Source organism: Lepidochelys kempii, chromosome 1, assembly GCF_965140285.1.
Source record: "Lepidochelys kempii isolate rLepKem1 chromosome 1, rLepKem1.hap1, whole genome shotgun sequence".
Lineage (NCBI taxonomy): Eukaryota > Metazoa > Chordata > Testudines > Cheloniidae > Lepidochelys > Lepidochelys kempii.
Genome location: NC_136380.1, coordinates 165,271,931 through 165,295,059, shown reverse-complemented (window position 1 = coordinate 165,295,059; position 23,129 = coordinate 165,271,931). Strand labels below are relative to the sequence as shown.

At 40.7% G+C, this 23,129-nt stretch overlaps 2 protein-coding genes across 4 annotated transcripts in view; one reads left to right on the top strand and one right to left on the bottom strand.

Annotated features, from left to right (window-relative positions):
• Positions 1 to 6,733, top strand: part of SON (SON DNA and RNA binding protein) — a 61,742-nt gene extending 55,009 nt beyond the window's left edge. For 2 of the 3 annotated variants that reach the window (XM_073361704.2, XM_073361694.2), the window contains exons 10-12: positions 3,116 to 3,184; positions 3,287 to 3,402; positions 5,546 to 6,733. In XM_073361704.2, the coding sequence (XP_073217805.2) occupies positions 3,116 to 3,184; positions 3,287 to 3,402; positions 5,546 to 5,704 (344 nt within the window). In that variant the 3' untranslated portion in view covers positions 5,705 to 6,733. The remainder of the gene's footprint in view (positions 1 to 3,115; positions 3,185 to 3,286; positions 3,403 to 5,545) is intronic. The other variant, XM_073361714.2, reaches the window with a different exon arrangement.
• A 3,150-nt stretch (positions 6,734 to 9,883) lies between these two features.
• DONSON (DNA replication fork stabilization factor DONSON) lies at positions 9,884 to 22,503 on the bottom strand. Its single transcript, XM_073361762.2, has 10 exons — positions 22,213 to 22,503; positions 19,430 to 19,510; positions 17,584 to 17,787; positions 16,977 to 17,155; positions 13,319 to 13,497; positions 13,095 to 13,215; positions 12,890 to 12,985; positions 11,415 to 11,613; positions 10,663 to 10,869; positions 9,884 to 10,282 (listed from the first exon to the last, which is right to left on the bottom strand). Exons 1-10 carry the CDS (start codon positions 22,501 to 22,503, stop codon positions 10,145 to 10,147), a joined length of 1,695 nt encoding a protein of 564 aa, XP_073217863.2. The 3' UTR covers positions 9,884 to 10,144.
• Between the last annotated feature and the right edge of the window lie 626 nt (positions 22,504 to 23,129).

Genomic DNA, 23,129 nt, shown 5'->3' with positions numbered 1-23,129 from the left:
AGGAGAGCTCTTGACATGCATCTTCCCTTTCTTGGTATAGGTTCACCGACAAATATTGATATCCTTGCAGTGTGATTCCTGGGTTGTTTTAAAACTCAAAACGGGCTAAAAAAGGATTAAATTATCAGATAAATAATCCTACATCCCTTCAAGTCTGTAATCCTTTCCAACAGCCTCCCTAAAAAAAATCAAACCCAGATTGATAGGAAGAAGTGCCAAAGTTTCGCTAAACCGACATGGGTGCTTCATGTTAAGATCATGTACGCTATAAAGAGGCAACTTGGGTTGTTAAAAATAGGTAGCTGAAGTGATTCTTGTACATTGGGAGGGCACTGAAGTGCATTGGAATGGACTGATGCTGCTGTTTATAAAATGTCAAATCTGTGCCATGTGCTGTGCAAACCAATATGAAGATGTAAGGGAAGGGTTGAGGACAGCCTTGACCAATGTGTGTGTGTACTGCTGAAAGCCAGACTGGAACTTTATCTAGAAGGGGTTAGTGTTCTGGCTAGAAAATTTAAATGGACAAAGTAATTTTCTTCTTCCCTTCTTATAAAAGAAAACAATTTTTGAAATCTTGTCTAAAGTTATTCGAAAATGGCGAGTGTTTTGTCTTCTGGGAATTCACATCCAGGAACAGTCCATTAACTATGTTCAGTAAAAGCTATTTTGGGACACAGCAACAAGGTGTGAATCCAGAGCTTGCCATCCTTTCCCATGGCTCTGCACTACTAGACCAGCTACTCTTGGGCATGGCCTGAACAGCTTCCAGCCACTAAGCTACTCTTTTGCTCTGTTGGCTGCCATTAAGCTGTGAGAGCTCCCTTCTCAGCCTCTGAAAGGTGTAAAAAAACACTGCTTCAATTAACAGTGGAAAGCAGAACATCATCTTCCCATTAGTTGGTTCAGAGCCATACTGCTTAAGCTGCCAGATGTGAAACATAATGTGCTGTAGGATCCCTCCCTTCATTGTAACCTCAGTTTTGTAATTATTTCTTATGTAAATAATTTCCAACAAGATAAAGGAAGAAACATCAGAGTTGTTTGAATTTGGAGATAACTTTGGGGCCATAATCCCTTGAAATAAACTATGTTTGAAGTTCTGAGCATGAAGGTATGGTGGTAATGAGGATGTGAGCTTTAAAAAAAAAAAAAAAAAAAAAAAAGGTGGTGAAAAACTGCAGTATGTCCCCTTTACTCCCTTCATTCCCAAAAGCCAGGAGAGGAATCAAGTTGAAGGTAAGAAACAAGAAAAATAAAAGGAGGGGATTGAAGAAAAGGAAGTTCAGGGCCATTGTTGTTCAAATGTTTTATTTTTACATGTATTTAAAAGTGTCACTCGAGAGGGAGAAAAGGGATTTTTGAAATTCATGAGGATAAAATGTTTTGTTAAAGGAAAATGGTGGGTCACCGTACACATTTCCTTATGCTATAGGCAGATTGATTGTTTTATTTTACCCTTTAAAATCTTGGGATTGGAAGGTTAGAGTGGAGGACATGGCTCACGAGAGGATGTCTTGTACAAAGTAATTAACAGAATGAAAGTTTGATAGCTACTGCCTCAGAACTATATAGAATGTTTTTTTAATCACCTACTTATTTTTGTCCTTTCTCCTGAGAACAGACAATTGGAGCAGGTTAGGTTTTCCATTGTCTTTCAGTGGGACTTGTACTCCTACATCACTTAAGCAATTTTGATAATCCCACCCTGTATTTCTGCTATAGGCTTGGTCTGTACTAAAAAGGTATATCAGCTTTGCTCTGTCAGTTAGGGGTTTGGAAAAAAATCACACTTCTGATTGACAAAGCTATGCTGACAAAAACCCCATTGTAGATGCAGCTTTATCAACAGATGAGTGCTTCTTTCGAGGTACCTAATGTCATTCAGGGAAGTGGTGTTCCTACACTGACAGAAAAACTCCTTCTGCAGTGTAAACTGCATCTGCACTGTGGTCTATACCAGCATAGTTTCTGTAATGTAGACACAGCCATTGACAATGCATAAGGCTAAGATTTTGTCATGGTTATTGTTTAATAAAAGTCACAGGTCACGGACAAGAAACAAAAATTCACGGAAGCCGTGACCTGTCTGTGACTTTTGCTGCTGCAGCTCCATGGTTTCCCCCCTCTGCCCATGGTGGTTGGGAGCTCCAGGGTAGCCATATTTCCCAAAGAGAAAATGGGACATCCCCAGCCGCTCGCCCAAGGTCCCGCCACCCCTCTGCAAGGCTGTCACCCATCACTGGAACCTTGAGGAGGCTGTCAACCTTTGCTGAAACCCTGCAAGGGCCCTGCTGGCTGCCAGCTCCAGTCTTGCAGCCCCTGGGGCTGAAGCAGAAAATGTCAAGGAGGTCTCTGGAATTCACGGATTCCGTGACTTCCATGACATAAACGCAGCTGTAACAATGCATCATGTTTCTCCAGATGTGATTGACTTCCATGTAAACGGCTATGAATCCAGACACAAGAAAACTCTGATCATTGTAAACCAAGAACAGCACATATGAGACAAGGAAGCCATTGTAATTAACAAATTCTCTCATACGACTAAATGACACTGTAGCGTGAACTATTATTGACAAAGATTTTTTTCAACAAGCTTGAAGTTCTTTAATTTAAAAGGGAAATGTTTCAACTAAAGTACATGATAGGTGCGGGGGGGAGATTCTGAACATTGGGTGGCTTGCAGGAGCCCTGCACCTGTGCGTCTCTTGAGTTTTAGTTCAGCTTCTGCCATGCATTTTCCCCAAAGGTGACATGAGCAGTGAAGTACTGAGCTCTGTGAGGGGGAAGAGTGCCTTCCTTAGCATGCTTTGTGCTTCCTGGTGACTGGTAGACTAGTTACAGTCTCGATGGAACAGTTAATGGAACAAGTTGAGAAGAATGGCATGGTGTGAAGAAAAAGTACTATTGAAATGAAGGGAAAGATTAAAAGGCTTTTGAATGTGTGACTGCACCACAGTCGACGTTGTCCTAGATGCGTGTCATTAATGCATGCTGTGGGTTAATGGAATGAGAGAAACCCAGGCTCCAATAGCAAGAGTTCAGTGCTCACATCAGGTCTGTAGGAGTAAAAAGTAACACAAGATATAAACATGGTCCATATTTTGTTTAGGCCTTGTTGCAGTGGGAGAAAAGACACAAAAGAGATCGGGACATTTTAGTGTAATGAAGGATCTTTCAGGTAAGGCCTTTTTTTACTCCTTTAAAATATATAATTTAAGGTAACTTGTCTAGGAGTAACATTGGAATTAATTTAGAAATAAAATATGTTGTTATATTTAAGGTAAACATCCAGTTTCTGCATTGATGGAGATATGTAATAAAAGAAGATGGTCACCACCTGTATTCGTATTGGTGGATGATAGTGGGCCTGATCATCGCAAACATTTTATCTTTAAGGTAAGCTTGAATTCCCTTTTCTGACATGTCTAGTACTCAGTTAGAAATGATAAATCTAGTATTATTAATTTCATTTTTTTGTATTCCAGTAGTGCCCCCAATGTGCTGGGCATGGTCCAAACACATAGGAATACAAAGTCCTTATTCTAAAGGGAGCTTACAGTTTAACCCCAAAATCTGCAAACATGTATGCATGTTTGTAACTATGAAGAGGCTAAATGCCATTCTTCCCACCGCCAATTTAAATGAGTTAAACCAATTTGGAGTCAAATCCTACCTGCCATAGTTCCATGAATAAGCTTTAGTGGAACGGCCCTTGTGAATAAATTGAGCAGGATTTAACCCTTTTTTATTGTTTAGTCCAGCTTACTCTTTCCACTTGAATCTTGCATTAGTGTTTGCCATTGAAAATGACTACTCTTCCGCTAAAGAACTGACAGAGAGAAATAGATCACAAAAACATATTAGTGTCTTCTCCTCTCCTTCTCTAGGAGAAAAATTCTCAAGCATTGTGGAAAAGATCACTGCAGGAGTCCAGGCCATAGCATCTTGTCATATACTTAATTTCAAAAGTTTGCATATACAAAAAAGAAATTCAGGCATACACTTTTTCTGCCTTAACAGTAATTTCTTATCAATTATTTTAATTTACCCCCATCAAGTAAAACCTGGGCTCCGTAAACTATTAAGCAGTATTTTAGAGCTACATTTCTGAACTTACTGGCTCCTAAAATGGAATAAATTAGTAGTTTTAACAAAACAAGAGTTCTCGCACTGCTCTATGAAGTTTGCTAAACACTGGTTCTGTTGTCCCCAAGGACCAGATTCCAGAGAAGTGGGCCCACCACTCAGAGTGCATTGCTACTAATCACAGAGTTCAATCACAAGACGCAAAAGCAAACCAGCAGACCACAACTGCCTGGAGGGGATATAGGGAGAAGGTCTCTCAGCCACATTAGGTCACCACCTTAGTCTTATTTAATAGATTTTTATTAAATACATTAACTAGCAACCTAATTTGCTTTGGAGCAGGGACTCTTTGTACAGTGCCTAGTACAATTGCACCCATTCTTAGTCGTTCCTTAGGTACTACTGTAATAAACATGATTAATAATAATAGACATCATATACTCATCCCCTTTGAGGGAAGCGGTTCCTTTCTGTATCACATGAGGGAGCTTTTGAATCCTTTTTAAAGGTAGTCTCAAGCATCATTTGTTGATATGATGGTAAAAACACCAAAGCCCTGTGGGTGCAACAGCTTTCGCTGGTGGAGCTGTAATAGTGCTAAATTACAACGGAAGTTTGCTATGTAGACTCCCATGGAGCCACAGTGTACCTGGTATAACAGGCTCTGCACAGGGAGTGGGAGGAAGAGTTAGGTGGGGCAGGGTTTTTTAAAATACTTGGATCTTTGCATGCGGTGTAGTTATTGCCATGTCAGTCCCAGGATATTAGAGAGAGAAGGTAGGTGAGGTCATATCTTTTAGACCTGAAGAAGAGCTTTCACCAACAGAAGTTGGTCCAGTAAAGGGTATTAGTTGGCCCTTTAACATTTTCCTAATATGTAGTCTATCAGTGTCTTGTATATTTAGATTATAAGCCTCTTTTGGGTAGGGACAATCTTATTTTGTGTTTGCAGTGAGACTGATCCTGAGTGGGGGCCTTGGTGTTACTAGAATATAAATATGAATAACTTACTACATCTGAATTATACCCATATCTAAAACGACAGAAAGGGAAGTGAAGACACAATTTCAAGATGCAAAGTGTGCCAGCATGAGAGAAAAATGTAGAGAATGGGGAAAACTTAATGAGTGTTTTTGTACTTCGAATAATAGTGAAGAGTTCACAAATTGATGTTTTTGAGGAACCTTAATTTCCTCATCCTCAGTGCAGCCCGATAGTTTGTACTTGCTTGTCTTTCAGCATTAAGATCCAATGGAGTTGTTTATAAATATCATAGAGACTTCAGCGAGGACATGCATGCATGTTGCAGGTGATGCTGGCAGCGGATTTTGCATACTTTTAATAGGAAGTTTGCGTATCGCTCTTTCTGGCTCTTATAAAGAACTTTTCCAGTACTAGTAACAAACAACTGGTTAAATCGCTTATTTTATTGTATGTTTTTTCTCTTAAACAGGTGATGGTCAATGGGCATGAATACAGGCCTAGCTTTCCCAGCCTTAATAAGAAGCATGCTAAAGCCACAGCAGCAACTGCGGCTCTCCAAGCGATGGGACTTGTACCAAAGGACAGCATGCCCAATGCTACCATCTTCAGGAGTGCCTCACACCGCTAGATATTGTTTTTTATATTGACATTATTTCAGATAATTTTATTCTGCACAAGAAAGGTATTTCCCCGTTTCATGTTGTAAATAAATTGGTGATTCCCACGTTGTAAAAACTGTACAGACACCTTCAAGATTTTCTTTTGTACCATCAAAAATGTATTTAAATCATACTTAGTTTTTGGTATGTTTATATTGTTTACATTAGTGATGTAATTATTTCTTAAATGACTAAATTCAACAGGCAGACTCTGGAGGGCATCAGTAATCTAAACCCTTGTTTTAAAACTCATGCAATTTCTCTTTGAAACTCATGCAAGTTCTCTTCAATATGGAATGTTAACCCTTTCATACTCTTTTGTACTATCATGCAGTTTTCCCTGGTCTTGGTAAAGCTACTGTTGTAGTACTTTTGCCTATAGCCAGTACAAGGCTGTGCAGCTTATCGTAGTCTAGAAAAAGGCTGGTATGTACTGCTGGACAGATACTGGGCCAGTAATGTTACCCCTCCAAGAAGGTAGGTAAATTGTGGCACTGTTGTACAATGCTAACATTACCACTTCTCTCTGTCTTGTTTGGGGTTTAAGTCAATGGTGTACTGCAACTGGTCATATTGCTTACTTTTTAAGACTAAAAAGAAAAGGCAAATGACCTGGCTTAAATGAGAGGGAAGAAAGTCCAGCGATGAAATTGATGAGAATTGCAGTGTAAAAGTCTCTCTCCCCTGCATGTTCTGGTAAGGAGATATGAAATTATCTAATCCAATCTCAAATTAACACACTGCCTGATGTTGATTGTATGAATTTGTGGTTAATGTGAATTTTAAGATATAACAAATCTACAACTGGATGGGGGGTAGAATGATACTTCAATTGTTGTACCCAACTCAAGTCAATAAAGCCGCACAAGTTCATAATCTTAATCATTGGTCAGTAAACAGTAATTAAGATCTGTGCCAAAGCAGTAATTTAGAGAGTATGTATCAGAGGGGGAGCAATAGTGAAATGTTTTCAGTTGTTTATAAAGTTACCAAGCTAACTTTTGGCCTCATGTTTTCTGTGCTTGTACTCTATCACAAGATAAGGGTTTTGTTTTGTTTTGTTTTTTTAAGTTTGATTCAAAATTCTGGCAGTTTTTGCTAACGAAGGTGTGTAGGAATAGGCACTTTTTCTCTTTTTAAAAATAGCTCTAAACTGTTGACAGTGGGGGGTTTGCAGATTTGCAGTGGGGGAAAATAGTTCTCATGTCTTACATGGTTGAGTTATAAATCTTAGAAAATGGCCTAGTAGTTTGCGCATGCCTAGCAGTTTGTATGCTTAATTATTTCTTTAAATTTTTTTTCCCCCTCAAAGCTTGTATCTTGTCAACTGCACACACCTCCACAAATTCACAGGAACAAAATGGAGCTCCTCTTAGCATCAAGCTGTCCTTTGGTCTGAGGGGAAGGAGCTTTGCTCTAGGAGCCAGAAGATGAATTCTAGTCCCATTTCTTCCATGGATTAATGTCAATTCTCTATCCTTTGCACCTTTTTATTGAACAAAATATCAATGTCCCATGTCAGAGTGACTGAAGGCTAGAAGTGTAGTATAAAGTCACCTTTGTCAAAGCTGGGAATAGAACCTAGCTGTCTAATATGGCAGATGAGTTCCATCCATGCTTGTCTGTTGGCAAAATACATAAAATGTGTGCTTTGCTAGGCTATTTGTGAATTGGGACTGTTCCTCCATAACCACCTGTACAAAGTGCTTTGACAAAGAGCTGAATAAATACTATGAAGGTAAAGCACTGCTTAAAAATAAAGTAGCATGCATGAGTCCCAACTCCATCCCCTGCTCTGTTAATTCACACTCCAACTCTGGAAGCCTTATATCCAGTACTCTGCTATCCTCTAAAAAATAGTGGCAACAGGGGGTTGATTTTTTTTTTTTTTAAATTCTAGTTAAATAAAAAACCCTATGTTCAAAGACCATTCATGTTGCAAAGTGAGACACTCAAATAGGAAATGCTTGAATTAAAGATAATGCACAGGTAAACTTAATTACTTAATCATGCTTCCTTCTCCCTACCAGGCCCCTAACCTCATTAAATGAATGAAGCTGTTGGTTATGGGACCCCTGCTTCATTTGCTGCAGAAGTTAGAAGGTCTGTAGTGAAAGTAGCCTAGAAGATTGTGGGAGGTGACCACTAAATATGTGTTTGTCTAGTTGACCACTTGATGCTTATAAGGTATTGTTTTCAGAAGTGCTCAGCGCTGTTCCAGCTGTAGTCCATTGGAGCTGTGGATATACAGGATATACCTGTGAAAAACCATGCCCTAGTTCAGGAAGATGAGCCTTGGTTGATTCCAAGATGATCTGCACATCAAGCTGGATTAGAAATGATTCAATGAAAACTTGTACTCTACTATAATGTGTAAAGGAACACTCCAATGTAAGAGGGTTCAAATTCACAAGCCCCAACACTAACCTTTTTGCCCAACGCAGAAAATGAACCTTTTCACAGGAGCTGGTTTAGGTTAAATAGTTCCATATAAAAGTCTTAAAGGAATAAGGAAGCACTGCAAAAGTAGATACTAGAATTAAGGTAACCTGTGCAAGCTTAGTTCTGCTTAAAGGTGGAGAAATCAATATAGATGGCAGCAAGTCCTCTACAACCAGGGAAGACTTGATACACCTGGTTTTAAAGTTTAAAACCTCTGCTTGTTTTAACAACACTTTCAGGCATTTATACATAAAATGCCAAAAAAGCATTATCACCTCTTTTAAAGTAACTTTCAACTAGTTAAACTATTAAGAGTTGTTTTAAAGTCATACATAAAGGCCTGTGCCTGAAATGCATCCATTTATTTAACTCATTTTACCATCAGATTTGCTCATCTAAGTATCATAGTAAGTTAGTGAGGGCACTTTATTAGAATTAAAGGTTAATGATGTTAGTGGAGTGGAGTGGTAGACCACCCCAGCCTACATGGATTGAGATAACAATTACACAAAGCTAAAACCAAGAGCTACAGTGACTAATTGACTTTCCAACTTCCATGGGGCAGCCTCTTCAGTGTTCTACATATTGATCTTAAGAGCTCATGATCTATAGTGCAGGAGCCTGTTTACCAGAAGTCTATGTAGTAAAAAGTATTCTACAGCACTTCAAGGATGTGTCAGTTTCTTAGAGTTACTTTCAGCTAAAGTTGGAGGACAATATCTGCTATCTACATCAACCTAGAGCACTGATACTCAGCCCTCTGTGGTTCAGAAGCCACATTAGCAATCAGCATTACCCAAAAGAGGTACAGTAGTGTGAATTCATAGTGTTTCTTTTACTATAGTACTACATATTGATATTTAAACAGTATGACAGGGGAAATAGTCATTTTGCTGTGAGGAAAACAAACTGAGTAAGTATTATTTCATCAACTACAACTGGTTAATATAGTAAAAGCATCCTGACAGGTTAAAGTCACTTGTGGCTTGTCAGGCTCAGTCTGGTATCACTAGTAGTGTACTTTTCATTGTTGAATCCTTTCAAAATGTACTCAAAGTGACAATTTACTTGTCAAGTGAACATCTTAGTCTGTATTCTGCCAAAGCTGAACCATTACATAACGAAACAGCAGATTGATATTTAAATTCAATTGCAGGTAGTGTAATAAATAGCATGTCAGAACAAAGCTATTCAGTTTGTTACTGAACATAAGTTTATTCAACGGATCTTACCAATAGCATTGAAATCCTTCCTTTTAGATGACAGCTGTGCTTCCTTTGAACTTTAGATGCTTCCAGTTACATTTAGTTACTGCTAAGAATAAACTGTACTTGGGAGGGATACCACTCTTTTTTGCTTTGTTTCATAGTGTAAAGGAAAAGATAAGTGTCACAACTTTCTATACTTATATTAATATCTCATTTTATATCTTTAATGAAAGGTAAAGGTTTAGGATTACATATACTCATTTAGCTATCATGGTTTAAGCACGAGGACAACTACTGTTTAATCCAATCATTGTCTCTTTTTAAATACTGAAACAAGTAATAATTACTGACCTCCAGTGTCCACTAGCATAGGAGCTACTTCACCTTCACTAGAAACTAGAAGTGGTTCCTCTAACAGTTCTGTACCTTAAAAATGGTGGAAATATACTAACCCTCACTCTTAATTCCAAACAGGAGAAAACACAAGATTACCTTGTTTATAAAACATTTTATTTAAAAACATTAAAGACAAATGCTGCTGTTGCAGGTTTTGAAAGAGGCAGCGTTCTTGCTGGACTGTTCAGAATATTTGTTTTTCCACTGGAAGTTGTCTTATGAGTGATGGTGTGCAACAGAAGTTCTTCTCCTACATCCAAAAGCTTTCGCAAGTAGGCAATTCTCCCTTCCTGGTACACAATAGCTTCTGTAGAGTGCTGACCAAAGACTACTAGCCTCATTTCATGAGCCAAAATAGCATACTTAGGATTTCCAGGTGTAAGCATAGTCTCTCATTTCTAGGAGTCTTATGGAAGACTTTCCTAATGTTGGAAGTTGAATCAATTGATCCAAGGTTTTAAGATGCAATCCACACTTAGTGAGGTCCTTGCACATAGTTTCCTGTGGAAATTCAGTTTCACAAAAGGTGTGCAAGATGCATTGGTTTCAAACTACTAATTCTATTTTATACCCATTTTTGTGCCAATGACAAGTAGATTTTGAAGAGCTGCCTAGTCTAGCGGTGGAGGAGCAGATAAGGACTGGGTTAAAGCCATCAGTTTAATATACATGCTTTTCCACTGTTATGACTCGGAATCCCAGCCTCCTCCTTACCACTGATAAAACCTTGTAAACTGGTTACTCTAAAGTGGCCAACAAATGGGTGTTAGCCATTATCCCAAGCCAAGAGCAGTTTTTCCCCCCCACATTCACTAGTCTATTGTTTCTAGTGATAAGAAGTACTAACCCTAACATAGAAGACACCATTTCAGTCTACTTACCTTATTTAAGATTCTCTCTATATTAGTGTTAAACACTGCTGTTGGCTCATGGGTGTATAATACAGCAGAAAAAGCTCCCCTCTGTGCAGATTTGAGCAGCATGGTCAAAGTATGCAGACAATGAGGCATGACAGGACCTGTGATCTCCAAGCTAAATACATCATTATAACATGAGTGAACCGGTGTTTTCACATTGATGCTTCGAGCCTGAAGACAATAAATTACATATTCAGTGTTTGACACATCAAGATTAGTGACAAATCTTATTTTTCATCTACTTCAACATTAGCTTTAAGTCAAGGTTCTCAAAGTGCTTTATGAATTAGATATTAAGTTATTCAATCTCTCTACAAGGCATAAGCTATAGTATGATTTTATTATATAATATACTAAACCCTCATACACAAGGAAACTACACAGTATGGTAGGTAGAGTGTGCAACTGCATGGGGAATGTAATTAGCGACCTTAGTGACTGGGAGTGGCGAGTATAGTTTTAATCCTGTGTCTTGAAGGTGAGACTATGTACAACTAAGGCTCCAAATCCTTTAAATCTGTGCTACCAACCTGAAACCCCAATAGAGAGGTTTGTAATTAAACTGCTAATTCAACATCAAATTATACAGCACAAATGGCACCATTAAGAAATATCGCTGGAGGAGCAGTAACCACACAAAGATATGCGAAGGAACAAAGCCTTCCCTTCCTGAAGACAGACAGCACCAGAAAGTCATTCTTTCCTTGGCTCTTTACCTTGAGCGTTTGCATTGTTGCACCTCGAAAAGCAACTGGGGACAACAGTGTTGGCGGGAGCCCTGCTTGAGGGCCTGCAGCAGCCACTAAACTCTTACAGTTTATCAAGAAGTTCAGCAATGTGAATGTGTTTGTTCCTTTCACTAACGCAACAGATTCAGGCTTGTGATCCACTTGCACTTCATTTTTCTCTTTACGGCTATGTTGATATGGGTCAAAGGAAACACACAAGAAGTTTAAGGGCATCAAATACACCAGACCAAGAATTAAAGTCAAGTAAAAATTCACTGAACAGCAGTCTATGCTAATTTACATTTGCTCTGGAAAGGTAAAGAACTCAAAAATAGTTTAGGCCTAAACTTCATTGAAATCATGAGGCAAGGAATGTTTTCCAGATTGTTTGTTTTGTAATTAAACTAAACAATTTTCCTTTAATGACCTGTTTAACAGCTCTTCAGGGAGAGCTGTTACTAAAACAGTTTTCTTGTGTTTATTAGGAAAATTGGAGTGTGAAAAAGTACTGTTCCCAGTTTTAGGTTTGTACTAGTACATTGTAAGTTTGTGTAGACAAATATCTTTAACCAAACCGTCTGCTTGTCTAGTAAGTCTTCCTACTGAACCATTCTGGGAGGTAACAAACAGCTTATGATCTGTAGGGGTGAAGTGTCGTTGATATTGTCACACTGGTCTGTACTATATAGATTACTGAGAAGACAGTTGAACAAAGTAAATTTGACCTAGCTTGCCATGTATGGCTTTACAAGTGAAGTATGCTGATTATTCCTTGTCTTGGCAGAAACAGGTGGAATTGGTTCTTATATCAAAATATAAAAATGCATCAAATACAGAGACATATGCCGTAATAGGTTGGACATGGATGTGCAGAAATACCAGTTGACAGAAAACCTAGAACTGACATTTGTTTACATCATTTCATCACAGGCGCCCACCCTGTAGCTGTATAACAGGTACTATATTTCTGTTATGCTACATGGAATCTATACCGCCTAGTCTTGGGTAAAATTTATAACCAGATAAGCTTAAGACAGAAACCAGTTTTTTCATAAAAAGCAAATGTACTTTAAACACACAGGTAAGAGAATGCAGTTACTATTACTCTCAGCCTAATCAGAAGGCAGGTCAGTAACAGGTATATTTTCACTCATTACGTTTTATAATGTGATAGAATCTACATTAATATTTGGTACAATTAAAAGTGTAGTCGCTTAGTGATCCTGTAACAATATTTGGTGCTTTAAAAAAAGCAAAGCCAAAGTGTTAAAAGTACAGAAGGAGATACACTTTTTACAGTAAGTGTTCATAAATGCTGTATCACTAACTGAAAATTCTACAGAATCATCATTATTGCACAGTCATTGATGGACTACGATTTAAAAACCACAGATCTTCACAGAGAAATGAAGTACTCCAACGCATGTTTTTTGATATAGTATATTCTGGTACTCAAAGGATACAGTTGGATAGAAATTGCATCTGGCTTTTTAATCTGGTCTTGGACTCCCATCTCCTCAAGCCAAGAGAAACTTTCATCGTCACTCACTCCTTGTTCCCTAGGAAAAACAGATTCAGATGGTTAAAATACTCCACATTAATATCTATTAAATTGTCTAGGCAGTGGCAAGTGCATTTAAATTCTAGACAGACAGTTTTGTTACATACTCTCCATCTTCAGTGTTTTTGCCTGTTTCAGGACTGTTAACTTCTGTATCCAAGTTTGTTTCAGAGTTTTTCTGAGTCTTGCTCCTAGTTTCTTCTACCAAAGGTAAAGAAAATTCTATGCCTGAGTAGGAAAGATTAGCAAATGAATGGTTTATATACATAAATACCATACAAAACTCATGTTCTAACACAGTTAAATCTTATTGGAAGGAACTCTGTCTTACCTTCATTTCTCATGGCTTCCCTTAAACCCCTGGTTGTGGGGGAAACAACAGCTGTGATCACATCACTTCCTGCAAGGCCTGCTGCACGAAACAGCACAGTAAATTGGTAGGTACAAACATAGAAATAAGGACACAGCTTGGCTTTGAGAAGATTATATAGGGAAGTAAAACTGACAGACCTGCAGGTTAGAGGAAAGAGAAGTTATAAAATTTTAATGACCATCCTGTAAGACATTTTTTAAACTATTGCCACCTGCTACAACAACCACCTGGATCTCAAATAGGTTGAAATAAAATACTCCGTAAAATGTCTAGTTTTACGGTATTTTAGATAACATGCACCTTGTATGATCAGGTTTGAAGGAGGTGGTCTTGGAACACCTAAGGCTAGATTTTCAGGAGTTACCATCCACTGTGTTGAGCTCTTTTGATAAAGTCTGGCCCTGATTGTAGGTGCTGAGCTCTTTTGAGAAGTTTACTCCTTAGTGTATTAATTCCCATAAAGCATTAATGGAAATTTGCTAATAGTTTTGCAAAATTCTCTCAGATCAACAGCTAGGCTTGGAAAGGCATTCAACACAACAAGTTAGCTGTAGAGTCTTAAGACTGCCTATTGAGCGTATTCAGCTCCCTTTACTATGATAGAAGGATTTTATAAGAGCTTTGCATGTCTGCTTTATGTAGCCATGAGAAAGAGAGGTTGGTTACTACAGTAGGACTTCAAATTTTACAAACACCTATCTTATGAAAGATCAGTTTTATGAACCATTTTTCCCCGGGGGGGCAGGGGGAGAGCGAGTTAGCGGGACAAAATTAATCATGAATGAAAGTGGTGTCTATGAAGAACAAGTCAGTATCTTTTCACATTTCAATGCATCAGAAGTTGCTTTGCAGTGGTTCAAAGGCCAAGAAGGCAATGCACCATACTGCAACTTACACACTGTACCTATGGTAATTTTGAGATGTTCACTTTTAAGACCTCCTCAATCCCCACTAGTTTTTAAGATATGGATTCTATTGTAGTAACTATTGTTCAAGAGTTGCCTCTATATTTACACCTGTAGAAATATGGTGTCCCTGGTGATAAGGTGTGAAACTGCCTTGATAGAGTTGTATGCAGTGTTGTTATAGCTGTTTGGATCCCAGAATATTAGGGAGACAAGGTGGGTGAGGTAATATCTTTTATTGGACCAACTTCTGTTGGCGAAAGAGACAAGCCATTTCACCTTGAATGGTTCCTTGAAATGTGTGTGTTAACGATGTATGCTAAACAATCCGTTCCACCTTGTACTTAGCTGTGTAGTAAGTTTTTCAGACCTGCAGAAGAGCTCTGTGTAAACTCAATAACTTTTATCGGACCAACTTCTGTTGGAGAGAGACAAGATATTACCTCACCTACCTTGTCTCTTTGATAAAGTTATGTCCATTGGGAAAGACAATGAGACCCCTCACATGAGGGTCATCAGGCTACTCTACACAAGGGAGTGCAATCCCCCATCTGCCTCAGTTTCTTCCCCCAAACCAGAAAGGCCTGATGTTAATTAGAATTCCAAGGTAAAGAGGAAGGTGGGAGGACTGTCAGTGCAAACCCAGAACAGTTATCGGTAAGTAACCTTTCTTCCTAGAAAGTCTCTGTGCATTCCCCATCTGGGAGATTAGCAAGCAGTGCCCCATCAGGATGGCAGACAGTGAGGAGTTTTTAACTAAAAAGGACTGTAGCACTGTTCTCCCAAACTAGGAATTGGAGTACAATGCTAAATCCAAGGAGCAGTATCTGGTGAAAGTGCATCAAACCCCAAGTCGCTCCTATGCGTGACTCCACCCTGGGAACCTTCGTAACGCTTGCTACTGACACGGTGGTGGCTCTCATGGAGTAGGTCTTTAAACCAGAAGGTACTGGATTCCTAGCTAATATCTATACATCTCCTTAACCAGTGAGAGTCTGTTTGCTAATGGGCTTTCTTTGGCATCTCTCCACATATGTGATAAAAAAACCCATTAGATTTTCGAGAGGCCATGGTCTTTTCTGGAGAGCAAAAGAGCACCCTTACTACAGCAAGGGTATGGAGGTAAGTTCCCTTGGGTAGGTATGGGGTCTGTTACGAACAACATGGTGAAGGGAAAACATTGATAGATGGGAACCTCAGATCACCTTAGACATGAAGCTGGGATGGGCCTAATGGCACACTTGTCTTTGACCACCAAACCTTTACACTGTGGTCCACAAAGCCCTAAGCTCACTAACTCTCCTAGCAACTGTATCTGCTCTCAGGAAGGCCAATTTGATCTACAAATGCTTGAGACACTTACACTAAAGGCACACGGGAAGGGCCCATTAGCTTTGTTAGACAAGATTTAGGTCCCACAACAGCAGAGGCTCCCTAAAAGTGGTGGGGGAAATGCATTCACCATGCCCTTCAGGAAACTGGAGATTGTAGGGAGAGAGAAGACTGGTTTGCCCTTAATCAGAGAAGGGTCCAAGTTAATGGGCGCGGAGATGCCTGGCTCCAGAGAATTGTGGAGAAGAGATGACAGTCGTGTAGTTAATCTCCAAAGCCCTTGTGGGTTGGAAAGTATGAAAGAAGAAGAGGGATGGTCCTTTCATCTCACAAGAGGGGCAGAAGTAGATGAGCTTCCTCTTCTATTGCCTTTTCCCAACAGGCACCTGCGTATAGGGGTATCTGCAGTGGAGGAGAGATTGGAGTCAATGTCAAGGGCAGCAGTGCTGAATGAGGAGTAGGCTGTGTGGTGGTCAGTTCTTGTGTCATCGCCAAGGCTCTACAGTGCTGGGCAGTGCCAGTTTGGTCTTGGGTGCTGCTTTTGATTTCCCAGCAGCGCTGGATAAAGGATTTGCTCCTAGAACAAGGCAGAAGAGATTCCATCTTGGGCCCACGATAGAAGGCAGCAGAGGCTGGACTGGCAAAGTGAGTGTTGTGTCAGAGAGCCTCAGCAAGAAGACTGGTCTAGGTACCTCCAACAGGGCCAGAGTATCAGGCTGTAGACATTGAGAAGCCAAATGAATCTGGAGACTCAAATGTCTCCCCATTCCAGTGTGGGGAGTGAAGGTGTGGGAAACTGCACAGTAGGTCATTGAGTAAAATCTTGGTTCAGCTGTGGAAGGCACCAGACATGAGTGACAGTCTCTAGTACAATTTGAAGGTACGCCTCTTGAAACCTTTATGGGGCTCTGGCCTTGACATGACCCTAGAAAGGGGCCAAAGGCTCTTGAGATAAGGGCAAGCTATGTATACTAAACTATCCTATCCTACTATACACCATCATCTTATTTTCTTGTAAGTTTGACTAAGGGAAGATCTAGCCTGAGGACAAAAGCAAGGTCTGTTTGCTTTCTCTGGTGGTGGCAAAGAAACTGAGGCCTTTGGGGTATGCACGCACAATCCCTTATACAGAGTAGGGTGATGATGTCACCATCATGCGAGGTCTCTTTGGGGCACTGCTTTGAGGCAGTTCTGCAGCTCAACAGAAGGGATGCCACATTCTGTATTTGCAAATACAGCGACCCTCAAAATGATAAATATTCTTTGTGAAAGAAAGCGTTTTCCACAGGAATGAGGACAACAAATACATAATTAAATTAAAATACAGTAATCTAAGTGTTTGGGTTTACCAAATCCAGAAATTTGTCAGTTCAACTTACCACTCGCTCATTAGAACTTGTTGCAGTGTTTCATCATGTGACCAAAAACTAGTCTTTCCAGCTATTTTCCTGTCTGCTCCAATACGAGGGAATAGCTGTAGCCATGGCAGTGAAGGGTGAAGCCAATAAATAAGACTTTGCTGGAATGCACAGCGGAGTTCCGTGGACAGCTTTGGTTCCTAGATTCCAAACACAGTGTTTAATAAGATTGGTAATATCTTTCTTCTCAGAGAGCTGGACAGTCTCCCTTTCCGGCACTTCAAGCATTTATTTTACACATAAACCTAAGGCCTTGTCTACTCTAGTGAATAGCCCCAATCCAGCAAGTGGTAGGCAGCAACTAGGGAACTGCACCAGTACTGTTTGCACCGTTGTACACCCAGTTGAAGGTATAAACCTTAATTTAACAACTTCACAATTGTTGCAAACCCTAACTTTCCTTTTTCTGCAGTAGGTGGTCAGCACTGGTGCAGTTACACCAGTTGCTCAATAAGGGATATTCCCAGTGTACACAAGAACTTAAAATAAAAAACCCCGAAGCCCAACAATAAATCCTCAACTCCCAGTATCTCCATTATATTTAACATGATTACAGGAGAATGATTACCTGTATGCTTTGTGGGAAATTGACTGATGTTGCTCTACAGTGCTGGGCAAATCCTTGAGCCTCTTCTTGTGCCTTTAAATGCTCTGCCCAAGTAAAAGGTTGAGAAGAAGTGAACAGAAGTCGAGTTTTAATACTCCAGTCTGCAGGAAATTCTGTGCTTGGTGAGGAGGAAACATCAGGTATGGAAACAGGTAAATGAAGATCCTTACAAAATAGAAATAATGTAAAGTCAAAATACAAGAAAAATATTTTTCATCTAAAAACTATCAGCCAGTGTTTTTGGAAAGCATACAGAACTCATGCTTCAAGGCATAAGTCAACCACTGACATGGGTTAGGAGAAGCTTTTTCCTCATGGAAAAGGTTATTTCATCATTGGCCACTATGGGGGTTTCTTGCACTTTTATTTAAAGCACCTGATACTGGCAAGCATATAAGATACAGGAATTGATGGACCACAGATAGGAAAATTATGTTATATGAGCTCTGAAGTACAGTAGACCATGCAAAGCATGGAAGTCCTTGCAAAAACAACTTTTACCTTTATTACACTGGACAGAAGCATTCCTTACACATTGATTGCTATGACAGTAAATATAACAGTACCCAGTACTTAGTCATTGCAGAGGAACACACATGCAAAATTTAAGTTGTTCCTTGTTTACAAGTACCTTAAACTGTTAACATTTATGATCGCTTTAGAAAAATGTATTTTCTATTTCAGTTTATATCCATTAAAATAGACTAGCCAAAATCATTGTTTTGAGTCACAATCACTTTCCAGCTCAGATATACATACTCTCACAATACCGCAGTGTTTGGGTTACAAACTGCAGGAGAAGGTTTTTATCCAAATAAAAACAAGTTGATTTCACTAACATTTTAAGAGACTTGTCTATGTATTTCTGTTTTATTATTATTATGTACAAGTTTAAGAAGATATGAATTCCATGCCAGATCAGACCAGTGGTCCATCTAAGCCAGTCACCATTGTTGGTGACTGGACAGTACCAAATGCTTCACAGAAGGTGCATGAAATCTTTTAGGCAGTAAGGGATAACTGTTGCCTTAGAGAAAGTTTCCTCCTAACCCCTGATAAAAGTTGGCTGAAATCTAGATTTTGACCATCAACTTGAAATCTAATGAGAAAAGGTGGGGGAGGTAATCTCTTTTATCAGACCAACTTCTATTGGTGAAAGACATAAGCTTTCGAGCTTCCACAGAGCTCTTCTTGTTCTGAAAGAGCTCGGTGTAAGCTCAAAAGCTCGTCTTTCCTACCAACAGGAGATGGTCCAATAAAAGGTATTACCTCATTTACCTTGTCTCTCTAATATCCTGGTACTAACACAGCAACAACACTGCATACAACTGGAAATCTAGTCAGCTTCAAAAAGTTAGTTTCAGAAATTACACCTTGCTTAAGTCGGTTATCAATGTTCGTAGTTTTACATTTTATTTTTTTTAGGGGTTTCTCTCTCTTCTGTTACAGCACTGAAAGACCAATAGGGACAACAGGGGACGTGAATGACTATACAAGCAGACAAAACTGTTTTAGACGTTTCTGTGAGAAGCGCAAAGTAAACAAATTGAAATAATTTTTCTAATCTCTTTCCGCTACAGTAAATGTACATGTGTCAAGTAACAGTAGTAAAGATTTCAGAAAAAATATGAATTTTAAGTTGGTGTCAACTTAATACTGAACTTCAAGGCATTCTAAGAAAAAGTCCTACAATTGTAACATTCTAGTAATGACACTGAACACAAACCTACAGAAAAAGACAACATTTAAGCTTTTTGTGCATGATGAAATGTTGAACACCCCAAAAACAATATTTATGGCTTCCTACATTTGTTAATGTGGTAACATCTGCTCTTTCAGAACACTCTTCTTTCCAGGTGGATTTATTTTCTTGAAGAGGATCTAAAAACTAAAGAAAGAGTTATCAACTTAATCTAAAGTACAGCAAAGTTGAGAGTTAAATTGACCATTTTGTTTTAAGGCTGATCTTTAAGTGTAATTTCATGAGATATTTAAAACTGACCATTATAAATAGCACATATTAGAATAGTTCACTCTCTGGTGGCAACAATTAAAAGGCATTTTGCAGATGTAAATACATTTGTAAGTTTAGTGATTTTCTTAAATTGTACTCCAAATGTATTGGAAAGTTTGGGCTTTGAGAGTCCCTTTCTTCAGCCAAATAGCTTGAGAATGATTAAAGATTGCACTGCTGAACACACACATCCTCCTTTGTGTTAGTATAGTATGAAGTACACTAAATGAGAGCAACAAGCAAATTTTCCTGTTCCTTTAATTGTTTTATACACAGGTACAATACTTTTGTGCAACACCCCTCCCCCACAACCTTAACAGATAATCTAGTGGAACCTGCTTCTCCCTACCAAAAAGCGTTTCTTAAATTGTAGAAAAGTGGCTTTAATTCTACATATGACTGAAAGCTTTAAAAAGCCTTGTAAGTAGTTCACAAAACAGCATTACCCCACTAGACACTTCTCCAACCATTACTCATAATGGAGCCTATCTGGGGGGTAAAGTTAGATTTACATGGCCACATGACACCAGGACAGAGTGTTAATCTGTAGGAGAATATATTTCTTTCCCCTTCTGAGATTTCACTAGGTCCAGGGGTATGCAGTGCTCTCTGGGTGTGGATTTAAAGTGGTTGACAACTTTTTGCCCACCAGTTTGCTGCCCCCCTTCTTTTTTGGGAGGGGGCGGAAGAGGGGAGAAAAGAGGGCAAACCAAGTGGCTTTGATTGATTTTTTTTTTTTTAAAGGACAAAAGCAAAGGTGTCTTTTAGGTCCCAACCAACGCTTGACTCACTTTTTTCCCTTCAGAGGGGAAAAAAAAATTCCAACCAGGGATGGGATGGTATTTACTAGAGGTGGACTTTACTAGGTAAAAAGAAAAGGAGTACTTGTGGCACCTTGCGACTACAGACTAACACGGCTGCTACTCTGAAACCTTTACTAGGTAAAATCACGGTATTTACTGCCCCAGGAAAAACTTGTTAGTCCCAGTTGACGGCATTTTCTATTTTAAAAACCTGTTTAGCTAATGCATACTACCTTATATTTAATTTTAGTTACATATTCAAATTGTCAGGTTTCAGAGTAGAAGCTGTGTTAGTCTGTATCCAGAAAAAGAACAGGAGGACTTGTGGCAACTTAGAGACTAACAAATTTATTGGAGCATAAGCTTTCGTGGGCTACAGCTCACTTCATCGGATGCATAGAATGGAACATATAGTAAGATATATAAACATACAGATAAACATACAGATGCACAGAATGGAACATATAGTAAGGTGTGTGTGTGTATATATATATATACACACACACACACACACGTTCCATTCTATGCATCCGATGAAGTGGGCTGTAGCCCACGAAAGCTTATGCTCTAATAAATTTGTTAGTCTCTAAGGTGCCACAAGTACTCATTCAAACTGTGATTACATAAGTCACTATATTAATTTAGGGTTGTATAAATAAAAAATAAAACTGCAATGGGCTTAATATATGCAATTATAATACTGAACATCAGAATGTCTGTACACACTTTGGTTTGGTATTTTCTCAAGGAAGTTGTACCTGTCCACTCATATTTCAGTTTTCAATATTATATAAACAAAAATCAAAAACACTTGATTGTATGAAAATGGCAATAATGCAGTGTTGTAGGCTAGAAGCATTAAAGCAATCAGATGCATGCAGAGTTTCAGACTATCAGTCCAGGTCCATTTGGCCACCCAGCATTCTGTAGCAGCTTTCTGAGCCTGTCAGTTACTAATGGATGTACCCAAAGTTTGAAGAGATTCATTCTACCTTTACCAAACTGCTGGACCCTGATGCAATTCTTTCCCCCAGTTTCCTGATTTAAACTGGATTTAGGCCAGTATTTACCAGCACCCGGTCCTAAACTAGTTTTTCCTGGGAAATTGCCAGTGCTGATTCTAACCCCACTCCACCGCACCCCAAAACCTCCCATCATTTTTACAAAAATAAAGGCATCTCAGTCAACTCTAGCGCTATCGATAATTCCTAGCTCTTTTTACCTGCAGATCTCAAATGGTGCGTCAACACAGCCATAAGAGACCAGTCGCACAGCCACACCTGGCCTGCGTCAGCTGACTCAGGCTGGCAGGACTCAGATTAAGGGGCTACAAAATTGCAGTGGGGATGTTTCGGGCTTGGGCTGGAGCTCAGCCTCTGGGACACCCTCCCCAGACCAGGTTTCAGAGCCTGGGCTCCAGCTCAAGCGTCTACACCGCAATCGTGCAGCCCCGGCAGCCTGAGGCCGGGGAGCCCGTCTCCCTGCTAGGGGTCTTCTACGGCATTGTAGACCTACCCAAAGGGCTTTGCAAAGGTCAGCCGACCACCCCAGCTGGGGGGGGGGGGGGACGGGGACTCAAAGCTCAGCGGGGTGCAGTGACCAGGAACACAACCCCGGGCTCCTGAGTCCCGGCCCACTGCTGCGTCCACTCGACCACACCGGCCCTCTCAGCGCTCCCCGCCCCCGTCTGCTAGCGGGGCCTGGGGAGCAAAGCCGACCCCACCCAGCCAAGCCCCTGGGGGCGGGGGCCCTGTAGCGCGGGCGGGTCGGTACCTGCCAGAGGGGGTGTTTGGGGGTCTGGCTCCCCGGCGGGGGCCGTGGCTCCTGCAGCGCGGGGAAGCCCGGGGGGCGGTGCGGGCCGGTGCCGGGGCGCGGCGCGTTGTCCAGGCTGGAGAAGGGATTGCGCCGCCCGGGTCTGGGGAAAGGGCGAGGGGTGCGGGCCGGGTCCGCCCGGGGGCAGGGCGGGGAGGCGGCCTCGCTCCTCTGGGCCCTTTTCCGCTTCAGCCGCAGCGTCTCCGGCGGCCTCTTGAAGCCGGGCGAGTAGCCGGGCACCGCGGCGCACATGGCGGGGCCGGGCCGGGCCGGGCGCTGGCGGCGGGACCCGGGCTCCGAATTCTGGCGCGCAAAGCGGCGAGCCCCGCCCCGGGGCGGGCCGGCGCCTCCGAGCCTCCCCCGGCCACGCCCGGGGCCGACGCGAGCGGCGACTCTCACTTCCCCCAGCGCTGCCTCCCAGCGGCGGCGGGCGCCCCCGCGTCGGTAACATTTGGTTCACGTTTGAAAGTTTTCTTTGCATCCAGTCGATGCTTTTCTAAACGAATTAAAGCTTAACCCCTGGCGCCCAGAACAGTGGCTGGGGGTAAGGTGTACAGTATACCCTGTAATTTGAATCTTGCATACACCCAGGACATTTGCGTGCATTTTATACTCACACCCTATGTGCGCCTCACTTCTCTGACCCAGCCATACGTATACCATCTGCACAGTGTACATACACCACACACACGTGTACCTTATGCCAAACCCGCACGCCTACAACTACTACTCACTATGCACATCTTGTTAGTACCACACACCTATATCTCACACCAGTCATGTCCTGAGGTGGGAGCGACAACTCTTTTCTTTCATTGCAAAAAGTGTTCACAAAGGGGTCATTTAAAATATAAACAGAATGATTTTTTTAATTTGCA

Excerpts from the sequence above, each read along its gene's own strand:
- DONSON (XM_073361762.2), bottom strand. The coding sequence starts at position 22,503 with ATGTGCGCCGCGGTGCCCGGCTACTCGCCCGGCTTCAAGAGGCCGCCG. Across the intron at positions 17,156-17,583 it reads ATTTCCCACAAAGCATACAG|GAACCAAAGCTGTCCACGGA; the intron begins GTAATCATTCTC and ends TTTGGAATCTAG. Across the intron at positions 13,216-13,318 it reads GGAAGCCATGAGAAATGAAG|GCATAGAATTTTCTTTACCT; the intron begins GTAAGACAGAGT and ends TTTCCTACTCAG.